This window comes from Lissotriton vulgaris, chromosome 4_1, assembly GCF_964263255.1.
Source record: "Lissotriton vulgaris chromosome 4_1, aLisVul1.2, whole genome shotgun sequence".
NCBI lineage: Eukaryota > Metazoa > Chordata > Amphibia > Caudata > Salamandridae > Lissotriton > Lissotriton vulgaris.
This window is the reverse complement of record NC_141691.1, coordinates 1,138,140,716-1,138,163,422: the sequence shown is the minus strand read 5'-3', so window position 1 is coordinate 1,138,163,422 and position 22,707 is coordinate 1,138,140,716. Positions and strand designations below refer to the sequence as shown.

The window sequence follows — 22,707 nt, the reverse complement described above, 5'->3', positions numbered from 1 at the left end:
CGAGGCCGCCTGGCCCCCGATCGACCTCAACCCTGGGCCTGGCCCGGCCTCAGACATTCCGGCACCACCCTCCACCCAGGAGGTGAGCGGGCTACTTGGCAAGTCAATGGGAGAAAGAGGTGCCGATGGCTCTCCCCCACCAAGTGCCGCTCGCCCATCGCCTCCCCGGGCGCTGGCTCCACCCCCCTGCTGGGTGTCTGGACTCCCCCATCCCGGACCTCCCGACCTCCAAGTGCGAGGGTCCGGACATCAAAGCACGCCAGCCCTATAACTGGGGCAGCTCCAGAGCAGGAAGGCAGTTGTATCTTGGAGTCGAGAGACGTAAAGAGGAACTCATCCTGGACGGACTACTGGCGCTGCCATAGCTCTGTCCTGTGCACCCTCGTCCTGCCTGTTGGCGCTGCCACAGCCGTCGTAACCTTCATCCTTCATCGCCGTCGGGACCTGCTGGCGTGGCCGCGGACCGTTGTAACCGTCATCTTCCACCGGGACCTGCAGGCTCCGCCGCGGACCGTCGTCCTTCCTTCATCCATCTCGGGACCTGCTTGGCTCCTCCACGGCCCGATCATCTAGAACGCCGAGCTCGAGGATTGAGAGCTATTTTGTACTCATTGGTAACTAAGACTGTCCCGCTACCCCTTTCCTAAACCAGAGACTAGAACCGAGGGGACCCCTGAGTCCAGACCTCCTTGTATCCATCCTCGTAACCTAAGAATTGCATATAAAGTCTCGTTAACCTTCAACCTTGTGTGGTGTCCGTCTGTGGGGGGGAAGTTACTTATCTGTACAGTCGTTGGAGACGGCTCTCCCTGGAGACCTCTCCCCGTAACCTCGGCCGACCCTCCCGGTCCGTCTAACAGAGTGTGTGGCTGTGTGTGTGTGTGGCTGTGTGTGTGTGTGGCTGTGTGTGTGTGTGGCTGTGTGTGTGTGTGGCTGTGTGTGTGGCTCTGCGTGTGTGTGTGGCTCTGAGTGTGTGTGTGTGGCTCTGAGTGTGTGTGTGTGGCTCTGAGTGTGTGTGGCTCTGTGTGGATAGCTTTTTTTGTAGGTGGCTCTATGTGTGGATGGCTCTGTCTGTGTGAGGGTGGCTCTGTGTAGGTGGGTCTATGTGAATGACTATGTCGGTGGCTCTGTGTGGGTGGCTCAGTATGTGTGTGTGGGTGGCTCTGTGTGTGTGGGTGGCTTTGTGTGTGGCTCTGTGTGGGTGCGAAGGCAATAGGTAATGCATTTGCGAGCGATTAAGCTATTGGAATTGTAAATGACAATGCCATTTATTTAACGATTAAGCTATTGGCAATGTAAATGACAATGGCCCGGGACCAGGGTTCGATTCCCGACGCGGCAGGTTTCTGGACCAGGGTCAGCGGACTCGATAATTCTCTCGCCTCGGTGCCCACTCTGATCAGCGATCACACTCGGCAACTCTGGGCACTAGCTTGCCTCATCTTCACTAATGGCCCCACCAGACCGCCGGGGATGCCTGGTCTCACCCTGGAGATACCCACTAAGGGACCATCTCTCAGGGAAGCCAGGAAGGGTTTCGCAGCGGTCGAAGCGCGGAGGTACCCCTTCGGGAGTGATTCCTGCGCTATATAAGCACACAATTAATTAATTAATTAATTAATTAATTTATGATTTAAAAAAAAAATGTCATGAGCAATGCCAATAGCTCTACCTTTAATAATGCCGAGGCCATTGCATTGTAAATGCTTGTTCTTTTTTGCTTACAGCCAAAGCATATTGTTAAAGAACCAAGCCTCAGGATTTCGACTTGAAATGTAATTCTGAAAGTGAATCGTTTTGTGGAAACCTTTCCAAGGAGATATTCTTGAAATTGTGATACCACAATGTTTATAATAAATCAGACTGGTAAAAGTACGTGGCTTGAATATGGAATAAGAGTTTTAATACCTGGTTTAAAGGGAACGCACAAGCTATGCATCATTCTGCCGTTACAAGTATAGCAAATGGACCACTCATTCAGGTGCATGCTCTCAAATGACACAGATTTTTTGTTACTCTTCAAGCCCACTATGGCACTACTCAAAGTTGCGTCAGCTGACAAGGGGAGTTCCAGCGATTCCAGGTGGTTAGATGACTAACTAAATCTTGCACCTATAATTAGCATAATTTAATACATCAGTGGACTGGATCGGTCCAGAACTTGCACTATCCGATAGCGATGTGAGACCGCACTATTGCCAATACAGGGCGGTATCAATCTCCATTAACTTAATGCACGCATTCGTAAAGTACTAGTCTCTGCTCAAAAAAATAAAAAAGGCAACTTGCAGTTGTGTGAATTTTCTCTATTGTATACGCAGAGTTACAATGCATCTTCAGTGGGGGCATGGGAGAGAAGTGGCTGAGCGCTTGCGAGTGACGCCATGTTGTACTCATTCTCTCACATATGGCTTCTCCTTGCATGGCGGTTGGTATTCTGCTAATTTCTAGCAGGCCTTCACTTATCCTTCCTGCACTCTTACTTTCCAACCTGGAGCCTGACTGCCTCCCTCTAACCGGAGTATCATGAATGTACAGTGTATGGAATGCAACCATTTGTGGGATTAAAAGGAACTCTAGATCTACAATGAGCGCCTATCGCTCTTATCCTACCTGAAATACAAAGTGAAATCCAAGCTGTCAGAGTAACAAGTCCAGTGTTCTCGCACTAACAAAAAGTCATCCCGAGTCATCATTGTGGCGTAAGTTGTACGTTACTGCTGGACAGGCCACGTGAAGGGCTTGCTCCCTCCCCGCACGACCAGGCCCGAACCGGGCTCTTCAGGTGTCACACACAACCACCACCCGTTTCCAGACTCATATGGGACCCCTGCCCCTGAACATCTCCCCGTCATGGGCCCATCTCCTACCGGCCCTCTCGCCCGGCCTGGGCGCCATCTTGGACACAGACCACGAGGCCGCGTGGCCTCCGATCGACCCTAACCCTGGGCCTGGCCAGGCCCCGACATCCCGGCACCACCATCCACCCAGGAGGTGAGCGGACTACTTGGCAGGTCAATGGGAGAAAGAGGTGTCGATGGCTCTCCCCCGCCAGGTGCCGATCGCCCCAGCTCCCCGAGGCGCTGGCTCCACCCCCCTGCTGGGTGTCTGGACTCCCTCATCCTGGACCTCCCGACCTCCAAGTGCGAGGGTCCGGACATCAAAGGGCGCCAGACCTATAACTGGGGCAGCTCCAGAGCAGGAAGGCAGTTGTATCCTGGAGTCGAGAGACGCAGTGAAGAACTCATCCTTGACGGACTACTGGCGCTGCCGTAGCCCTGCCTTGTGAACTATCGACCTGCCTGCTGGCGCTGCCGCAACCTTCGGAAACCTTCATCGTCGTCGGGACCTGCTGGCGTGGCCGCGGACCGTTTGTAACCAACACCTTCATCGGGACCTGCTGGCTCCGCCGCGGACCGTCGCTACCTTCAAACCATCGGGACCTGCTGGCTCCGCCGCGGCCCGATCATCTAGAACGCCGAGCTCGAGGATTGTGAGCTATTCCATCTACCAGATTGGTAACAAGACTGTCCCGCTACCCTTTTCCCAACCAAAGAGACTAGCCTAGAGGGGACCCCTGAGTCCAGACCTCCTTGTACCATTTCACCGTACTTGAAGAATTGCTTATAAAGTAACGTTGAACCTTATCCTTGTGTGGTGTACATCTGTGGGGGGGAAGTTACTTGTCTGTACGATCGCTGGAGACGGCTCTCCCCGGAGGCCTCTCCCCTTGTCCTCGGCCGACCCTCCTGGTCCGTCTAACATTGGTGGCCAGCGGCGCGATCCGAATCAACGCGTAATCGTACAGAGAGTAGCTCACCCCACGACAAAACCACAATGCCAACCAAAGACAGCGGATCCACCGAGAAATTCCAGATAGAGAAATTGGAAGAATACAACCATCGTGAGCTGAAACAATTCTGCATTGAACTAGGTATCGCTACCACCGGTCTGAGTACTAAAGACGATTTCAAGCACGCCATTGAGTCATGGGCAGAAACCGGGGACGTCAGACCCCCGGACCAAAATGTCGCAGCAGCAGAAAAAAACACTGCGGCTCCCGAGGAGCAAAGAACGGGTCTCTCGCAAGAGGAGATCCAAGAACGAGAAAGAAACCGACTACACGAGCTAAAAATGGCCCGGCTCAAAATGGATGGCGAACTCAAATTAGCCAAACAAAAACTGAACCTGGAACACCTGCGGCTCCGAGAAGAACGGGAAGAGAAACAGAGACAAAGAGAGCTCGAAGAGAAGAGACTGGCGTATGAACACGAGCGCAAGCTAGCTGAAATAGACTTACGCAAGCAGAACAAATAACTAGGGGTGCCCGAGCAACCGCGCATCCCGGGGGCAACAGAAAAAAAGGTACACATCCCCAAGGATGTCGTTCGAGAATATTTCCGAGATGACGACATACAGCAGTGGTTCAAGGCCTATGAGATCGCTATGACCTCCCACCGGATCGATCGCAGCGACTGGGGAGCCGGTCTATGGGGGAGGTTCGTCAATGAGGGCCGTGATGCCCTGCTACAGCTCCCAGACCATCTGATGACCTCCTATGACCACATGAAAGCTACCCTCCTCACCCGCTAAGGGCTCACACCCGAAATGTACCGCCAGAGGTTCCGAGACTGCACCCGGATCCCGGGTACAACTTGGGTGGAATACGTGAACTATTTCAGCCGAGCCTTCGAGGGTTGGATCAAGGGAAGCAACGTGACGACCTACGAGCAACTATTCAATCTCATGGTATGGGAGCACCTATCAAACAACTGCTTCGTCGAGCTCAGGCAGCACCTCCTCGACAGTAAATTGACTGATCCGCGGCAGCTCGCCGCCGAGGCTGACCGGTGGGAAATTACCAGAGTGGGCCGAATTGGGTCACATGAACAGATCCGGAACAACCACGGTCAGCACCGTCCCCGAGGAGGAGGAGGGGGCCAGGGACGAGGAAGAGACAACGCCCCGGCCACTCCCGCTACCAGCACCCCACCCCCGGCCAACCGGGGCAACACCCCGGCGCGGCCGGGATACAGAGCCAATGTCACGTGTCACCGATGCCAGCGAGTCGGCCACTACGCAAACGACCCGAATTGTCCACAGAGCCAGACTCCGAGACCCCGCCAGATGGCTGCCGCCGCCCTGGGGGAAGAACAAATCTCCGAAGAACACGAGGAATGTGAGCAAGAACACCAAGAATGGGAACCCGCCGCCATGGTTCTAGCATGCCTAGGGGGAAAAGACATGGTCCCGCGGGTCCCCCTACCCGCCAACACCCGGAAGTACAGTCAGTGGGTGAACATTAATGGACGCCGGGCCGAAGCCCTGCGTGACACCGGGGCCAGTGTAACGGCCGTCCGCTGTCACCTGGTGACCCCAGAACAGATCCTGCCGAACGTTCTCTGCCCTGTCCGGTCAGCCGACAATTCGGAGAGTCTATGTCGGATGGCCTGCGTCCCCTTCGAGTGGGGAGGAGTCTCCGGCATGTTGACAGTGACGGTCCGAGATGATGCCCCCGTAGACTGTCTCCTGGGAAATGATCTGGAGAGTTCCCCGTGGGCCGCCGTAGAGAGGAGAGAGCACCTGGGGATGTTGGGCATCCTGGACTGGGCGTGCATAACCACCCGGTCCATGGCTGCCCGTACCACCCCCCGTCCCGAAGAACCTGAATGGCCGGCACCTCCGCCCCCGGTCGCTCCAGTAGAAGACGCCGACCGTGCCGTCCCCCCAGAGCAAACTCCCGAGGGGCTGGTTCAGCCTCAGGACCTTCCCGGCCTGGCTCAGTGGCGTCAGGGGGGGGGGCCCACCCAGGAACAGTTTCGCCACGAGCAGAAGACCTGTCCCTCCCTCGAGGGACTCCGCCAACAAGCCCTCGCCCAGAGTGCAGGGGATACCTCCGGAACCCATTGGGTCTATTGGGACAATGACCTGTTGTACAGCGAACAGAGAATCGCAGAGTTAGGGGCCAGTCGAGTGCTAGTGGTGCCCCTACGCTTTAGAGACTTCTTGCTAAACCTGGCCCACGATGTCCCCCTGGCTGGCTACCTGGGCCAGGACAAAACCTACAGCCGCCTGGTGACCCATTTTTTCTGGCCCAAGATGAGGAACGACGTACTCCAGCACTGCCGGTCTTGCCCCACGTGCCAGGCCAGCGGGAAGAGCGGCCGCAAGCTTAAAGCCCCTCTGCAACCTTTCCCGGTGGTCACCACCCCGTTCGAGAGGGTGGGGATAGACATTGTGGGGCCCCTGGACCCCCGTACAGGACAAGGGCATCGGTTCATCCTGGTACTGGTGGACCACGCCACTCGCTACCCCGAGGCTGTTCCCCTACGAACTGTGACCGCCACGGTAGTCGGCCGGGCCTTGATGGGGATCTTCTCCCGGGTGGGCTTCCCCCGAGAAGTCGTCAGCGACCGAGGCACAAACTTCATTTCAAAATACATGAAGTCCCTCTGGCAACAGTGTGGGGTCACCTACAGATTCACGACCCCCTATCACCCTCAAGGAAATGGACTGGTTGAGCGGTTCAACCGCACGCTCAAAGGAATGATTGGGGGGTTGGAAGAGCCCCTCCGTCGCCAGTGGGATGTGCTACTGTCGTGCCTCCTCTTTGCCTACCGAGAAGTCCCCCAGAAATCCCTCGGCTTCAGCCCTTTCGAACTCTTGTATGGACACCCTGTGCGCGGGCCGCTCAGCCTAGTCAAAGAAGGCTGGGAAATGCCCCATCTAAAGTACCCTCCAGATGTTTTCAAGTATCTCCTAACCCTCCGCAACCAGACCAGACGGTTCCGAGAGATGGCAAAAGCAAACCTGGAGGCCAGTCAGGAAGACATGAAACAATGGTACGATCAAAATGCCTCCTCCATCGAATTTGAACCCGGCCAACAAGTGTGGGTAATGTCTCCCACCGAACCATGCGCCCTGCAAGACAAATGGGCAGGGCCCTTCAAAGTAGTCGAGCGCAAGAGTCCGGTCACCTATCTCATCGATATGGAATCTTCACGGAACCCTCTCTGGGTCCTCCACGCCAATAGACTGAAACCCCACTTTGTGCGCTCAGAGCTCAGCCTCCTGATGGCAACAGACAGCGGAGCCGAGGAGGACTCCGAACCCCTTCCTGACCTCCTACGGAATCGAGAGAAGGATGGCTCCGTAGACGGGGTCCGCCTCTCGGAAGCCCTCACCCCGGAACAGCGCCAGGGCTGCTGAGACCTCCTGCTGCAGTTCGCCACCCTGTTTTCCCTCACCCCAGGGGTCACCCCCTGGTGCTTACACGACGTGGACACTGGAGAGAGTCCCCCTGTCCGCCACCGGGCCTACCGCGTACCAGATCGGGTACAGGCCTGCATCCAAGAGGAGGTGGGCAAGATGCTCACACTCGGGGTCATCGAGCCCTCAGACAGCCCCTGGGCCAGCCCAGTGGTACTGGTCCCCAAAGCGGCCGCCCCCCGGCACCACGCCGGAGCTCCGGTTCTGCGTCGACTACCGGGGCCTGAATGCGGTCACCAGAACAGACGCACACCCCATTCCCCGAGCAGATGAACTAATCGACCGCCTGGGGGCTGCCCGCTACCTCAGCCTCTTCGACCTGACAGCGGGTTACTGGCAGATCGGTCTCACACCCCGGGCCCAAGAACGGTCTGCCTTCTCCACCCCTGATGGGCACTACCACTTCAAGGTCATGCCCTTCGGCATGAAGAATGCCCCAGCAACATTTCAGCGGCTCGTAAACCAGGTCCTGGCGGGACTCGAAGAATTCAGCGCCGCCTACCTGGACGATATCGCTGTGTACAGCCGCCACTGGTCCGACCACCTCCACCACCTCCGAGAGGTGCTACAGGCCCTTTAACGGGCTGGCCTCACGATCAAGGCCAGCAAATGCCAAATTTGTCAGGGGTCCGTGACCTATCTCGGGCACCAGGTGGGAAGCGGTCTGGTGGCCCCTCTGCAACTCAAGATCGCTGCCATCCAGGCTTGGCAACCTCCCATCACCCAGACCGAGGTCCGCGCCTTCTTGGGACTTACAGGCTACTACCGGCGGTTCGTGAGGGACTATGGCAGCATTGTGGGGCCCCTAACGGAACTCACCTCCAAAAACCACCCAAAGGAGATCAACTGGACCCCCGACTGTCAAACCGCCTTCGAGAAGCTGAAGGCCGCCATGTGCTCCGCCCCTGTGCTCCAGGCCCCCGACTACAGCCAGGAATTCATCGTTCAAACGGACGCCTCCGACCATGGCATTGGGGCAGTCCTTTCCCAGCTGAACCCCGAAGGACTTGACCAGCCGGTGGCTTTCATCAGCAGACGGCTCCTGGCCCGAGAACAACGCTGGAGCACCATCGAGAGGGAGGCCTTCGCCGTGGTGTGGGCCCTCAAAAAGCTCCGGCCCTATCTCTTCGGCACCCACTTCCGGGTACAGACCGATCATCGGCCCCTGCAGTGGCTAATGCAGATGCAGGGGGAAAATCCGAAACTCTTGCGCTGGTCCATTTCCCTGCAGGGAATGGACTTCACTGTAGAACATCGACCCGGGCAAGACCACGCCAACACAGATGGCCTGTCCCGCTTTTTCCGCCTCGACGAAGAGAGTCCCCAAGAGGATGGGTGACTCTCCCCGCCTTCAGCTGGGGGGGACGCATGTTGGACAGGCCACGTGAAGGGCTTGCTCCCTCCCCGCACGACCAGGCCCGAACCGGGCTCTTCAGGTGTCACACACAACCACCACCCGTTTCCAGACTCATATGGGACCCCCTGCCCCTGGACATCTCCCCGTCATGGGCCCATCTCCTACCGGCCCTCTCGCCCGGCCTGGGCGCCATCTTGGACACAGCACCACGAGGCCGCGTGGCCTCCGATCGACCCTAACCCTGGGCCTGGCCAGGCCCCGACATCCCGGCACCACCATCCACCCAGGAGGTGAGCGGACTACTTGGCAGGTCAATGGGAGAAAGAGGTGTCGATGGCTCTCCCCCGCCAGGTGCCGATCGCCCCAGCTCCCCGAGGCGCTGGCTCCACCCCCCTGCTGGGTGTCTGGACTCCCTCATCCTGGACCTCCCGACCTCCAAGTGCGAGGGTCCGGACATCAAAGGGCGCCAGACCTATAACTGGGGCAGCTCCAGAGCAGGAAGGCAGTTGTATCCTGGAGTCGAGAGACGCAGTGAAGAACTCATCCTTGACGGACTACTGGCGCTGCCGTAGCCCTGCCTTGTGAACTATCGACCTGCCTGCTGGCGCTGCCGCAACCTTCGGAAACCTTCATCGTCGTCGGGACCTGCTGGCGTGGCCGCGGACCGTTTGTAACCAACACCTTCATCGGGACCTGCTGGCTCCGCCGCGGACCGTCGCTACCTTCAAACCATCGGGACCTGCTGGCTCCGCCGCAGCCCGATCATCTAGAACGCCGAGCTCGAGGATTGTGAGCTATTCCATCTACCAGATTGGTAACAAGACTGTCCCGCTACCCTTTTCCCAACCAAAGAGACTAGCCTAGAGGGGACCCCTGAGTCCAGACCTCCTTGTACCATTTCACCGTACTTGAAGAATTGCTTATAAAGTAACGTTGAACCTTATCCTTGTGTGGTGTACATCTGTGGGGGGGAAGTTACTTGTCTGTACGATCGCTGGAGACGGCTCTCCCCGGAGGCCTCTCCCCTTGTCCTCGGCCGACCCTCCCGGTCCGTCTAACAGTTACGAGGAGAATACTCGCATATGTGGCAGGTGTGCTGTACACTATAAGCATTAGAACCAGGTATACTGTATACATGGGTGACCTAAGTTATGAGATCAGCACTTGAGCCGGTATTATTTTCACCTACTGCAAAAAAAAGCTGTTTCGCTTGCACATAATTAACATAAACAGGTTGCCTATAAGGTTAGAATTTAAACCGTAAATATTAAGAAATGCAATATACAAAGTCACTACATGTGATAAGTGAAGCCAGCTACGAAGTAATGGCTCCTTAGGTGTTTTCTTTCTTTACCAAGTGCACTTCACCATTATAGCAGTGAAACAAGAGCCAGCAAAGCCTGGAGGTCTGGCATTGGTAAATCATCTATTACTTTGGGATTTCTTTTTTAATTAGCTTTGTACATCTTTATCAGAAAAACAGAAAATGCCGGCTGTGCATGCACATGTATGCATACATTGGTGGCCATCTTTGAAATATTATTTTTTTGGTAAAGGTTGACGAAATGCCAGTAGTTGCACAGGCAGTCATCTAGGAATGGATTGAAGGCCAATTCGCAAACAAAGTGGCAGCGTGAACGTATGTAATGCAACACACTGACAGCAGTAGCCAGCGTCTGGGACAGAAGGGCCCTCACAAAGTTGAAAAAAAGTAGAGGAAAAAAAGGAAATTAAATAATAAAAAAAATCAAAGAAGATATGGCTCAAGTGCCTGCAGCTGAAGGAGATTACTGTTTGAGGTGACAACACTGTATTTGTCAGAATGCCAATACTCCGAGAAAGGAAGCAATGACTCATTGCCTCTGCTGTAGTGGGTGAATGCAAATTATGAATATCAGTTGACCAAACGGATGAAGTGGAGATATATATATATATATATATATATATATCAACCTCCTTTCCTTACAAAATATTCCTTGCACTCCAGAGAGGGTGGGGCAGTAAACATTATTAAAACTGTATCGCCATAGATGTATTATAGCATAGATTGTCTTCTTCAGTCTGGAAACACGTGCTGAGATATACATCTGCTTTCTCAATAACCCTCTGACCACATTCTTTTGGGTCTATCAATGGTAAAGCTCAGGGCTGTCTGTGTACCCTATCAAGTACTTTTTGCTTTCTTCTTGGTACTCTATGGTATTAGCTAAATACGTTATTCTCTGTTACCGCCTTTGCCATTTCCCTGTACTATGTTCTCCCCGTTTCTAAGTGTGAAGCGCTCCGAGACCCTGCGGCGCCATGTTCTCGCCATACAAACTTTTATAAATAAAATAAAAATATATATATTTTATTTTTTTTGAAGACGGTAAACAGAAAGATTACTAGGTCTTTCTGCACTTGTTGTTTAGAAGGGTTTGACATAAAATTATACTACGTGATCTTGTCATGTAGAATATTAATGTCCTGCATGAATCTCTGAAAGTTGTCACAGTTTAGTGAACAATGAGCAGGCCTTGCAGACTCTATACAGGAAACTACAGTAGCATCTTCCCCAGCCATAGAACATGCAAATAGATGACACCACACCCGAGAGCCTTACCCTTCAGATGGAGATAGCCCTTTCCAATGTTACAGATGACTTGTATACTAATAGATCTGATATGGTCTGGGCTTAGTTTTGACCAAAAGAGGTTTGGCCAAACTGGAGTGCCACGGATGCCCTGAGCCGAGCAAAATAGGACTGGACCATTGTAGGATGTAAGACTTGAAATGTATGCATCAAAACAGAAAACCTAAGGGGACATGGAAGGAGAAACGAGGTGACAATTGAGCGATATTCTACATGTGGATATCTGTGTGCCCACTACGGTCTGCAATAAAACAGTTGTATCCCATTAATCAAACATGTATATACACAATATGTTAGGAGTCTGGATAGTCCCGGAAAGGAGAATGGTTTGGTCGCCTGCTGCTTTGTCCCTATGGAGTTAAAGAAGAGTGAATATAGGCACCACACGGACAGGAGCCAGGAGGGTGCAGGTTCACTATTCCGGATGTTGTTCTTTCTAGGATCCTGCTGTGCAACTCTACTATGGGGTCCTACTGGGTTCGGGGCAGTCTCAGTGGATTAAGACACCGCCATGAAAGACTTTTAGTCAGCTCTTCCTTGTGCAGTTTTACCCAAGGATCGAGCTGGTTGCTCATGGCAGGCACAGTTCAGGTCCTCGTGAAGGCGGGTTAAAATTCTCTTTTTCACCACTGGTCAGAGCTATAACGCATCTCTGTGACCGCTCAGATTTGGGCCAAGTCTGGAATAAGAAGGACATCCATGCTGAGGTACCTCTCCTTGATCAGGTCCTCTGCTAGTACACGGGCATGCAGGCCTCTTTAGAGTCCTGACAATAACTACGACCAAATCCTGGACTGGAGTGGTAGAGGGGTCAAGTCGTTTACCAGTCTCATCATCAAGGCAGGGAGTCAACCAGAGGTTCTGTAACATCAGAAAGCAGGAGCCCTACTCAGATCCTGGAGCTGAAAATGCGTCTGTTGCCTGCAACAGCTTTTGAGTCTGCAAACCGCAGGGAGACTATAACGAGCATAATGGCGCCACCATTCATCAGTACTTTCATGCACTCCCTCAACACACACCCTTCAATCCAACCATTCATTCCTCATGCGTCTGACATGATTAAGGCAAGGAAAGCCACACATGGGGAATGGAGAGACCTTTACTGTTTACTGGTGGTAGTTAATTTGTCGAATGACAGTACATGGCTGCAGGATATGAATTACACTGCCAGCACTACTTGTCTCTACTTAGAACTTTCAGAAATTGCCAAAAAAGTTATCCAGTTATAAGGACCTATGTCTCAAGTCTCAAGCTGCAGGTGGAATTTCTAGGTGGCGGAGCACCCATGTTATTATGGGCACCAACTGGACTCACCGATTACCAGCCGCTGCTGGGGAGCTAGTCTTATGGCAAGGGTCTCACAGATAATGATTAAACAGTCCCAAACTCAAGTCAACCAAACTCAACCAAGGAAACTCAAGTTGACTTCTATGGTGAAAGGAAAATACTTGTGTACTGCGAATGGGAGAATAAAAATTCCCTCAAATTCAGAGGCAGTCATGGAGCCCTGTAAACTCAGCCTTTCAATGTTTGTTGCACGTCTGGCTCTCTGGGTGTAGAGAGGGCATTCTGTTTGACCAAAGCCAGCAGTTCTCCACTGTGATCATGCATTGCTGGCGGTGCACTTCACAGAGATGCTCTCCTTGTAGCTCTTCAGTCAGCGGGGTCTCACTGTTTTCTCTCCTAGCAAGAGTCGCTCCTCCCACAGAGCTATACAGCAGCTAGTATTCCAGGCAAGGGCAATAAAGGACTGAGGCTACAGTGTACTAGGCTTAGTCTTCATATCAAAGGAGGAGGACGACAATAGGCTTACTTACGAGATCCCATCTACAGGCTGTGCTGGAGAGCTTCATCTGAGAGGTAGGTGAAAAAAAACCTGCCTGTGGGACCTAATATTTATACTTTTCACCAATCCATGGGAGGTAAGTTTTCCTAGGTATTTCTAGAAAAAAAAATTGCAAGGGATAAGATCAGAAAAAAATATTGTACAGCATCAGGCCAGACTCACAAAGGTTAAGTCTCCAATTTTCTGGTCTTTGTCGACTCAACACAAAGAGGATGCTACGCTGGCAATCAGAATGATCCGTCTTCATGCCTTCTGGCACTGCTCTGGCCTAGCATGGATTTACTGTATTGTAATTGCATTTGTAAAGCGCATGTAGATGGCATTGAGACACCAGACTAGGATGAAATGTCCACAGGGTTTCTAAGGTGCAGCCCTAGTGGCTTTCACAAGGATAGGGAAGCCGGAATGAACCTTACCCTGTGCAAGGAACCACCGTTTGCACTGGAAGCAACCAACCGGTCTTTGAATTTGGCCCCATTCATATCCCACGGCAGAGTCTCAAAGCAGACGCCATCTACAAACACACACTCCTAGGAAAGTGAGGATTCCATTTACTGGAGAGATTTCAAAAAGTCAGGAGACAACCTTGTAAAGGGTACCAGAAAAAAAAGGTCTGTGCCCATAACTATCAATTGACTGCCACCAATCAGTAGCCCCCACCTCCCACAGCTTAGCAATGGAACAATAATCATCATCCTCCTTCATGGGAGAAGACACACTGGGTGTAGGAAAGTGCCCCTTTTGCACGGTTACCCCAAACATTTTAGACTGATATCTGATGCTAACTTGACTGAGTGTGTGCTGGGTTTCTGCTAACTAGGGCCTGTTGTCTTTCCCAAACATGTACCATTGCTGCCACAGTTGGTGCACCTCTGGCCAACATACAAGTCCCTTGTAAAAGGTACCAATGGTACCAAAGGTCTCGTGACCAGAGAACGTCCCTAAGTGCTGCAGCATGCATTATGCTACCCTAAAGGACTCCACCCCCCCACCCACACACACACACGCATTGCAAGCTACATGCTGTGGTGTGGCTAAACTAGAAGAGTCGACACAGCACACATTTCTGGGTGCCATACCTACACACCACTGCCTGTGGCATAGGTAAGTCATCGCTCTGGCAGGTCTTACAAGCCTAAGGCAGGGTGAACTAGACCACAGGTGAGGGCATAGCTACATGAACAGTATACCCCTACAGTGTCCGAGTCCATTCTTGGACACTAAGTGCAATGAAGCCATTTTGAGTACAGGGGCTACAAGTTTGTCAACACGAACTCCACAGCTCCATGATGGCTTTACTGAAGGCTGAGAAGTTTGGTACCAAACTTCTCAGCACAATAAACCCACACTGATGCCAGTGTTGGGTTTATTATAAGATGCACTAAGAGGGAATCTTAGAGATGCCCCATGATAAATGACCAGCTTCTAGTGTATTGACTGATTGGACACTGCCAGCCAGCCGGCACCAGACAGGTATCTAGCCTCATGGGGTGAGAGCCTTTGTGCTCTCGGAGATCAGAAACAAAGCCTGCTCTGGGTGGAGGTGCTTCGCACCTCCCCTTATAGGAACAGAAGCACTTGGAAGTGAACACTCAGCTTGTATTATGCTGATTTGGGCAGCTCCAACTAGTGGAGGTGCCCCCTACCGTCCTAGCCCCAATTTTGACGGCAGGACAGGCGTGAAAATTAGTAATTTGATTAGGAGTGTCCACCTTGGCTTGGCACAGCCCTAGTATGGCTAGGACCTGAGGTGAACCCCCCTCTCTTCAGAACTGTCCATCTTGGTTTGGCGGATTAGGACCAATAAGAATAAGGATGTGCCCATCTCCTCAAAGGGAGGGGGCACATAAAGGGTGTAGTCACCCTAGAGGATAGCAGCCGCTGGCTACTGCCCTTCAACCACAGTAACGCCCTTAAATCTAATATTTAAGGGCTCCCCTGAACTATGCTCCTCAGATTCGATGACCAATGAAGAAGGACTGAAGAGCCATGCAGCAGTGGAGAAGACAAGTGACTTGGCCCCAGCCCAAACGGCCTGTCTCCTCCTCCAGTGACCTTTCTTAAAGAAATCAGCTTGTCCTGTGTCCAGCATCTCTCAAGCAACTCCAGAGTCCCGAGTTGCCCAGCAAAAGCAACCTCCAACAAGGACTCCAGTGCCTCCTGGAACTGCGAGCCCTCATCACTCTGTACCGATCGTCCCCGGTCCGAGTCCAGGTGGCCCAATGATCCGGTGAAGTCTCCCCAGCAATCTTGCGTTGGACGACCTCTCTTGAGCTTCCCCATGATGCCTGCAGCCTCATCTTGAAAGGTGCCCCAGATTGTGACTGGATCCGGTGAAAGAAACCAGATGCCAAAGGACACCCCTGCACTCAAATCTCCCAAGTCTTGGGATCTGCGACTGACTGTGTCCTGGTGTCCAGCAACTATCCAACTTACCATTCCAGTCATTGGTGCCCTTCAGCCAGTCTTCTGGTCTGGGCCTACAGCCTTTTTCTTCAACCGAAGATACTCATTGACTTCCACTGAGAGTTTGACGCCAGTTTGCACACTGAACAGAGCCACCCGGCCATCGCTGGAGATGAGCTCATGGTGCCAACTGGTAACCACCCCCCCCCCCCCACCCCCGCGTTGTCCTTTGAACCCAAGGTCCTTGCCATGAAACCGAGGCTCCTTACTTTTAACCAGTGCTCTGCTGAGGACCCCCCGGTGTCTCCATGAACCTGCATTGGGCATCCAGCACCACCCTTGACCTCTGCACCCGGCCGCCCCTGTGCTGTTGACGGTGTACCCCTGGTGTCTTTCTAGTCCATGCCCAGTGTAGGCTCTGCATCCCAGGGACTGAACCTGAAAGTTGTGTACTTACCTGTCTTTCCTCCCTTAGGATTACATTGTTTTCTCTCCTTATTGCACTAGGTGTTGATCCTGACAACAGTAAAAGTATCTTCTTGACATTGAAAAGTATTTCATACACCTTTAAAGTATTTATAATGCTTCTACTGTATATTTAAAGTATTGCATAACTGAAAAGCCTACTTACCTGTAACTGAGTTCCACTTGGTTCCTAAAATCAAAGTAACTAAAGTAATATTTTTAAAAACATTGCCTGAAGTTAGTCATTGAGTGTGTGTTCCTGCCTTGTATGAGTGTGTACAACAAATTCATTCACACTACACTCTGATAGGCCTAACTGCTTAGCTCAGCTGCCACTCAATTGAGAGCAAGGTATGATCTACTTTATGCTCCGCTATACCTTTGGTGACTTACTGGACTCTGTGCTCAATATATCTCGTTGTGATACATTATATATAGGCAACTTCCTACACTGGATACCCGCAGTGCAACTGAGTAGCACTCTGCTGAGGCTGCTGCAACAAAATTGCTGGGCATTCCCAAGTGGTTTGTCATTCAAGTCTTCTGAGCACAAGAAAAGGAAAAACAAGGATTAAGAAAATGCATGCTGGATGTCACAATCAAGCATTTATTCTGAACTCGAACACAGCAACCCTCACAAGATCCATTTATTCATTATGATCGAAAGCCCTGCAAACTGTGAAATGCAGCACAAAAATAATCTGTAGGATGATGTGTAGGTCCAAAGCCAGGACCATCCTGATCCATCTCATCAGGCCTGATGGAGAGTGCAATGGTTCAACTCAGAGACATGGACATGATACAGAAATGTAGGATGCCTGAAAGTAGCCAAGACCAAAGCTTTTGTTTAGGACAACGGCAGGTCTTTAAATAAGCTAAATGAATTAACTCAATAATGTAGCTTTCCTAAGCACTTTCCGCATTTAAAACAATAATACTTTTTGCGTTGCTGTCAATTATGATTTTACTAGTATAAAAAATCTGGAATTGTATCTGATTAAAAGGAAAAACATGTTCTGCATTAAATTCACTTTTCATTAAGACACTGCAGATACTTTACACTTTCTGGAGAATATTCCTTCTCACCTCCGTGACAATAGCCTTGTGCTCTTTTATCCTCTTCATTTCTTCTTCACAGTTCACCGTGTATGACTTGGACAGGGGCAGTGGCTTTCCATTCCTGCACAGCACTGTTCCACACTTGCCTACGTTTGCAGAGGTCAGAGTGAAGCAGCCGCCAGGGTCCAGGGGGTCGTGCTTTATGTGGCAAAGCACTGCTGAGCCCCCGAGCTTCTGTCCCGCGGTGCCAAGCTTTCTGCAGAGACAAGGTAGGTTTCAAATGTGAGTTCTGCACAGCACCAACCATCAAAAAACACTTGAATATCCTGTCATACAACACAATGAATTTAAGGTAACTTTTTGCAATGCTGCACTAACAGACTGTATGGTACACAACGTCGGTGGTTATTTATATTTACCAAAATTTAACTAACAGCAAGGATCAAGTTGGAAATATTTTGACTATTCAAAGGTGTGCCATGCTTAACGCTATTAAGGACATTAGATTAATAAACGGATTTTCTATTCTGCCCACCGAGTGAAATCACATATTGAGAATAGATCACAGATAGGGCATCTTTTCCATAAATATTGGTTTGTAAACCACTGCTGTTTGTGCAATGACAGGAGCCAAATAGGTCAGATATATACATATCTGTTTATTAGGTTCAGCCTCAGCACGACTCATCCTGGACATCCCTTGCCACAGCCACATCTCTACCCACCTGAAAGACCTGTACTGGCTCCCCGTCAACAAGAGGATCACGTTCAGACTCCTCACCCACGCACACAAAGATCTCCACGACCCAGGCCCGAAGTACCTCAACAGCCGACTCACATTCTACACACCCACCCGCCAGCTCCGCTCCGCTCCGCCAGCCTCGCCTCCGTCCCAAGAATCCGCAAATCCACCGGAGGAAGATCCTTCTCCTACCTGGCAGCCAAGACATGGAACTCCCTCCCCACCCACCTACGGCTGACCCTGAGCCATCTCTCCTTCAGGAAACAACTCAAGACCTGGCTGTTCGAGCAGTAGCGGCCCCACCCACCTGAGCGCCTTGAGACCCTAACTGGTGAGTAGCGCACTATACAAATTCTGTTGATTGATTGAGGTTAGATTATCTATCTTAAAGGAATATGTACAGCCCCTAAACTAGAAGATGGAATGGGTCAAATGATTTTCAAACCACCACTTGAAGTCTTTGTTCGCTTCCATTTTGAATGTGGTAAAGGGAGAGTCCTACCTTTGAACTGAGTGGTCAAATATTAGAATATCAACCTGAATAGGTGCAATATTAAGAACGGCATAAAGGTTTCTTATTCTGCGTAAGACAAGCAACTTCAAAAGAGGAGTCACTGGGCATGCTTCTAATGCGGAGTGAGGTCAGTAAGTGATTTGGGCTTGAAGGCTGCTTAGGATGGTTACCTCTGCATCACGAGGAAGGTGTTGGTCATGTATTCCTCCTCACTCTTGGTCTTCTGCAGCTCGTCGGCCAGGATGTCGCTCATGGTGCACTGGAGGAGATGGGGCACTTCCACATTGCGGTCACCATCAAAGACGCCATACAGTGCTTCCCGGTTGTCGCAGAAGTTGTTAGCAGACAGGGCGGCTACACACAGCCTGAGGGAAAAAATAGAGACAAAAAAGGCAGCAGTGTTAACAAGAGAGGTTTTGTCTAGCAGGAGGGGCGAATTTTCTTTCCCACGACAACAACCAAGTCAAGTGAATCTGTTCAGGCCACATGAAGGGAAGAGCACGTTTAATCATCATCTATTTCGTTCAGTGGATTGCTTCCCTTTAAACTACATCAGTTCCCATGATCAGAATCACATCCTTCATTGCAAGTGGCCACTGCGGCACCATGGGAGTTCTTTCAGACCTCTACATTTCCAGAACTGAGATAAGCAGCATATCACAGCAAAATAAATGAGCCAGGCTGTGGTTTAAGATAACGGCACCATGATGTTAACAGTTACCCCTTCAGTCCGAAAAAACAGACTGGAATACTTAAATGACCTTCACATATACTTACCGATGGCACAACCAACCCATGCGATGCTTACGTTTGGTAAGCCCCCCCTCCTGTTTAAAATGTTTCCTATACTTGCACATTTGTCATGTCCTTCGTGCACTTTGCAGACATGAAAAACAGGACTGGACTGTTGAAACCCCCAAAGTGATCTTGCTACACATTAACTTATACTTTGTGGCTGATTAAGTGACCTTTCTTTATATAACAAGTCTACCCTTTGCCAATGATTCATTGAAAGTCAGACCACCGCGCAAATCATAATGTAAATGGGCTGCGAAACGTTACCACCACTTCCTCTGTAACTTTATAATACAAAAAAAACATAATTTGACGCTTCTCAAGGTCGTGAGGACCTCAACTTGTGCACTTTTCCTTGCTCCTGTGTTAGCACGGTTTCCCTGCGAGGTAACAACGCAGTTAAGTCTACACATCCACGATGGACTTGAACAAAAAAAGGAGGCTAAAAACATTCATATACATACTTCAAAGTTAACCCTTAACTGTGCCACTTATTCAACTAACGTGCACAAGGGAAACAGTCACAGAGTGAAACAATAAAGAATAACCTGCCATAGACTTTTACTTGCAGGGTCTCACCCTCCTGCAAACCTCGCTCCCACACAAAAATATGAATTAACAAGGATCCAAGAAGGCATGAATCTATAAGAGACGCCAGACTAGCTCTCCAAAAAATAGAAACAAAAGGTGTCAGACTACTGGGTTCAACTAGATAAAGCACATTTCTTAAATGTAAACGTTAAGAGAAATCCAAAAGATAACCTGTTTTTCTAGTTGGAGACGACAGCATCTGAAATGCTTTGTAAACTCTGCAAGGACATGAGAGCGAACTGCATATTTGCAGGAGGCTCCTGACCTGTGCTTACAATAAAGCCCAGGGAAATTCCCACGGCGCACCCAAGTTCAACAGTGCACTTAAGTTTTGAGATTCACACGCGAGTAGGCTGCACAAATGTTTGCATACACTTTGTTTTGATTTCCAGAAAACAAAATGCATTGGGGGGGGGGAGCTTTCTGATGTCACCAAGAGAGAAAACAAGGATGCAGATTTGAAATCTAGACGTACGGAAATGCAGTAATGTGTCAATGGATTGGGGGTAGCAGTTGTTTGAAAAAGATTCCTTTGTACTGCTTGGCCAACATTGGCCTGTTGGCGTGCAAGTGCATCCACACAATAATGTCTTGTGAAGGTGTGTGGTGTGGACCATGTTGCAGCTTTGCAAATGTCAGCAAAGGGAATATTGTCTAAAAATGCCATTGAAGCTCCAATTTTATGAGTAGAGAGAACTTTAGGGGTTACAGGTAAAAGTATTTTAGCTTTAGCATAACAAGTTTGGATACATTCTACTATCCATCTCAGAGATTGGATTTCTAGAGTGAGGAGGTGAAAAAGCAATACATAATTGCTTAGTTATCCTATAAGTCTGGGTCTGTCAATGTAGCACATTCAAGCTTGTTTGACATCCTGTGTATGTAAGGCTCTTTCTGCAACAGACTGTGGTTGTGGAAAGAAAACCAGTAATTCAATTGACTGATGTGAAAAGGAGAAACCACTTTAGGTAGAAACTTTGGATTTGTCCGAAAGTTAGTGCCAGGATCTCACCAGTACACCAAAGTGAAGTGATGGCTAATAGAAATGCGACCTTCCAAGATAACTATTGCATTTGGCAGGAATATCTGGTTCAAACATAGGTCCCATGACTCTTGGTAGTACAATATTAAGATTCCATGTTGGAGAAGGTGGAAAGTTACCATGTTGGAGAAGGTGGAATGACTCAAGTCCTTTCATAAAAGCCTTAATCACAGGTATTGTGAATAAAAGACGTTTTGTCCATTTTGTAAGTAAGCTGCAATGGGTGCTAGGTATAAGGGTATTGAGGTATACACTAGACCAGAATTTTAGAGAATTTTAGAGATGCAACAAATACAAAAGGATTGCTTGTATTTGTGCACATAGAGAGTTAACCTTTTGCTACTGGCAGTATAGAGCAAAAAGTTTCCATTTGGCAGCATAGCATTGTCTGGTTGTAGGTTTAATGCCTGTTTAAGACTATCCATACATTGTTGAGGTAAATGAAAGTAACTCAATTATATGACTTCAGGAGCCAAATTGTGCAGTAGCAGACAGAGTTACAGCACTCATGTTGGATCTACTAAAACTAAGGTATGGGAGGTATACCACTAATAAAAGTATTGGGAGAAAAGAGTAGGTTAATATCCCGGACCAGTTCACCCATAGGGCACTGGCTTTAGATTGGGGGTGTGGAAACCTGGATGTGAAGTTTGGGCATTTTGGGCTTTTTGGGGTTGCAAATAGGACTATTTGTGGGGACATCCATCTTTGAAAGAACGGTAGGAGAACCTTCGGTTGAAGTTCCTGTTTGTGTACTTGTTGCTGCATCCTGCTGAGCAGTTCTGCAATTTGAATGCTTGTCCCAGGAACATGTTCTGCCAGAATCTGAATGTTGAGATGTATTGCTAAGCACCAAACGGTTTGGGCTAAGCGATATAATTACAGAGTGTGTCCCCCCATTTTTTGTAGATAGTACTTTGTTGCCATATTGTCTGTTCATATTAGTACAACTTTGTGCTGTAGGCTGTAAAAGAGGCAGGAACGCTTTCAATGCTAGGTGAACAGCTTGAAGCTCTAGCTAAATGGTATTTAGGCTTCTGTATTGGAGTCTCATACACCCTGAATTGTTAGATCCCGAAGGTGAGCTTTCCAATCTGTCAGGGAAACATCTGCTGTAAGAATGACTTGGGGAACTGGGTCTAGAACGGCTGCTCTTTGGATAGATTTTGTGCATTCCACCACTGCTGAGAGCAATGTGTGCGGCTATCAACACTAGATCGATTAATTGACCCTGTGACTGTATCCACTGACATGAGAAGCACTCTTGTAGCGATCTCATAGGTAATTGGGCATGTGGATTTATTGATATGCAGGATGCCATCATGCCCAAAAGATTCATGACCAAATTGACTTTTACTTGGGAGGTTGAAGGTGTTCGATTAGTGATACAATGTTCTGTATTCTGTCTGTATTTGGGCATGCTAGTTCCAAATGAGCTTTGAGCATAGCTCCTAAATATGGCTGTACTGGAGATGGTCAAAAGTAGGGTTGTTGCAGATTGATGGTAACCCTAATTAATGTAATAGGGTGAGAGTTTGCGGTTTATGCTGTTTGCATTGTTGGGAGCGGTTTGCCTTTATCAACCAATCGTCCAGGTAAGGAAACACATGTGCATTTTGCCTGAGCAGATGTGCTGCGACTACCTTTAAGCATTTTGTAAATACCTTTGGTGAGGTGGTGACTCCAAAGGGATGTTTCCCTTGGAAGAGAAACCGTTGGTATTTTCTGGGTGATGGGTGTATGGGTACGTGGAAATAGGCATCTTTCGGATACATAGCTGCCATGAAGTTGCCTTATGTAGCAGTGGAATAACCTCCCGGAGAGTGACAAGGTGGAAGTGTTCTTAAAGGATATACTGATTGTTCTGAGATACAGAATGGGTCGAAGTGAGCCATTTGTTTAGGGAATAGTGAGTATACTCCTGTTCTGTGATTATGGTGGTCTTTGGACTTGTTCTATAGCTCCTTTGAATAATAGAACTGGTATCTC

The 22,707-nt window shown here is 49.9% G+C and overlaps 1 protein-coding gene across 1 annotated transcript in view; it reads right to left on the bottom strand.

Moving 5' to 3' along the window:
• The window catches only part of PHLPP1 (PH domain and leucine rich repeat protein phosphatase 1), a 479,370-nt gene that overhangs the window by 26,900 nt on the left and 429,763 nt on the right, over positions 1-22,707 (bottom strand). Inside the window, exons 14-15 of the mRNA XM_086965387.1 lie at positions 18,461-18,655; positions 17,062-17,290 (exon numbers count right to left, since the gene is read on the bottom strand). Of these exons, the coding sequence (XP_086821513.1) occupies positions 17,062-17,290; positions 18,461-18,655 (424 nt within the window). The remainder of the gene's footprint in view (positions 1-17,061; positions 17,291-18,460; positions 18,656-22,707) is intronic.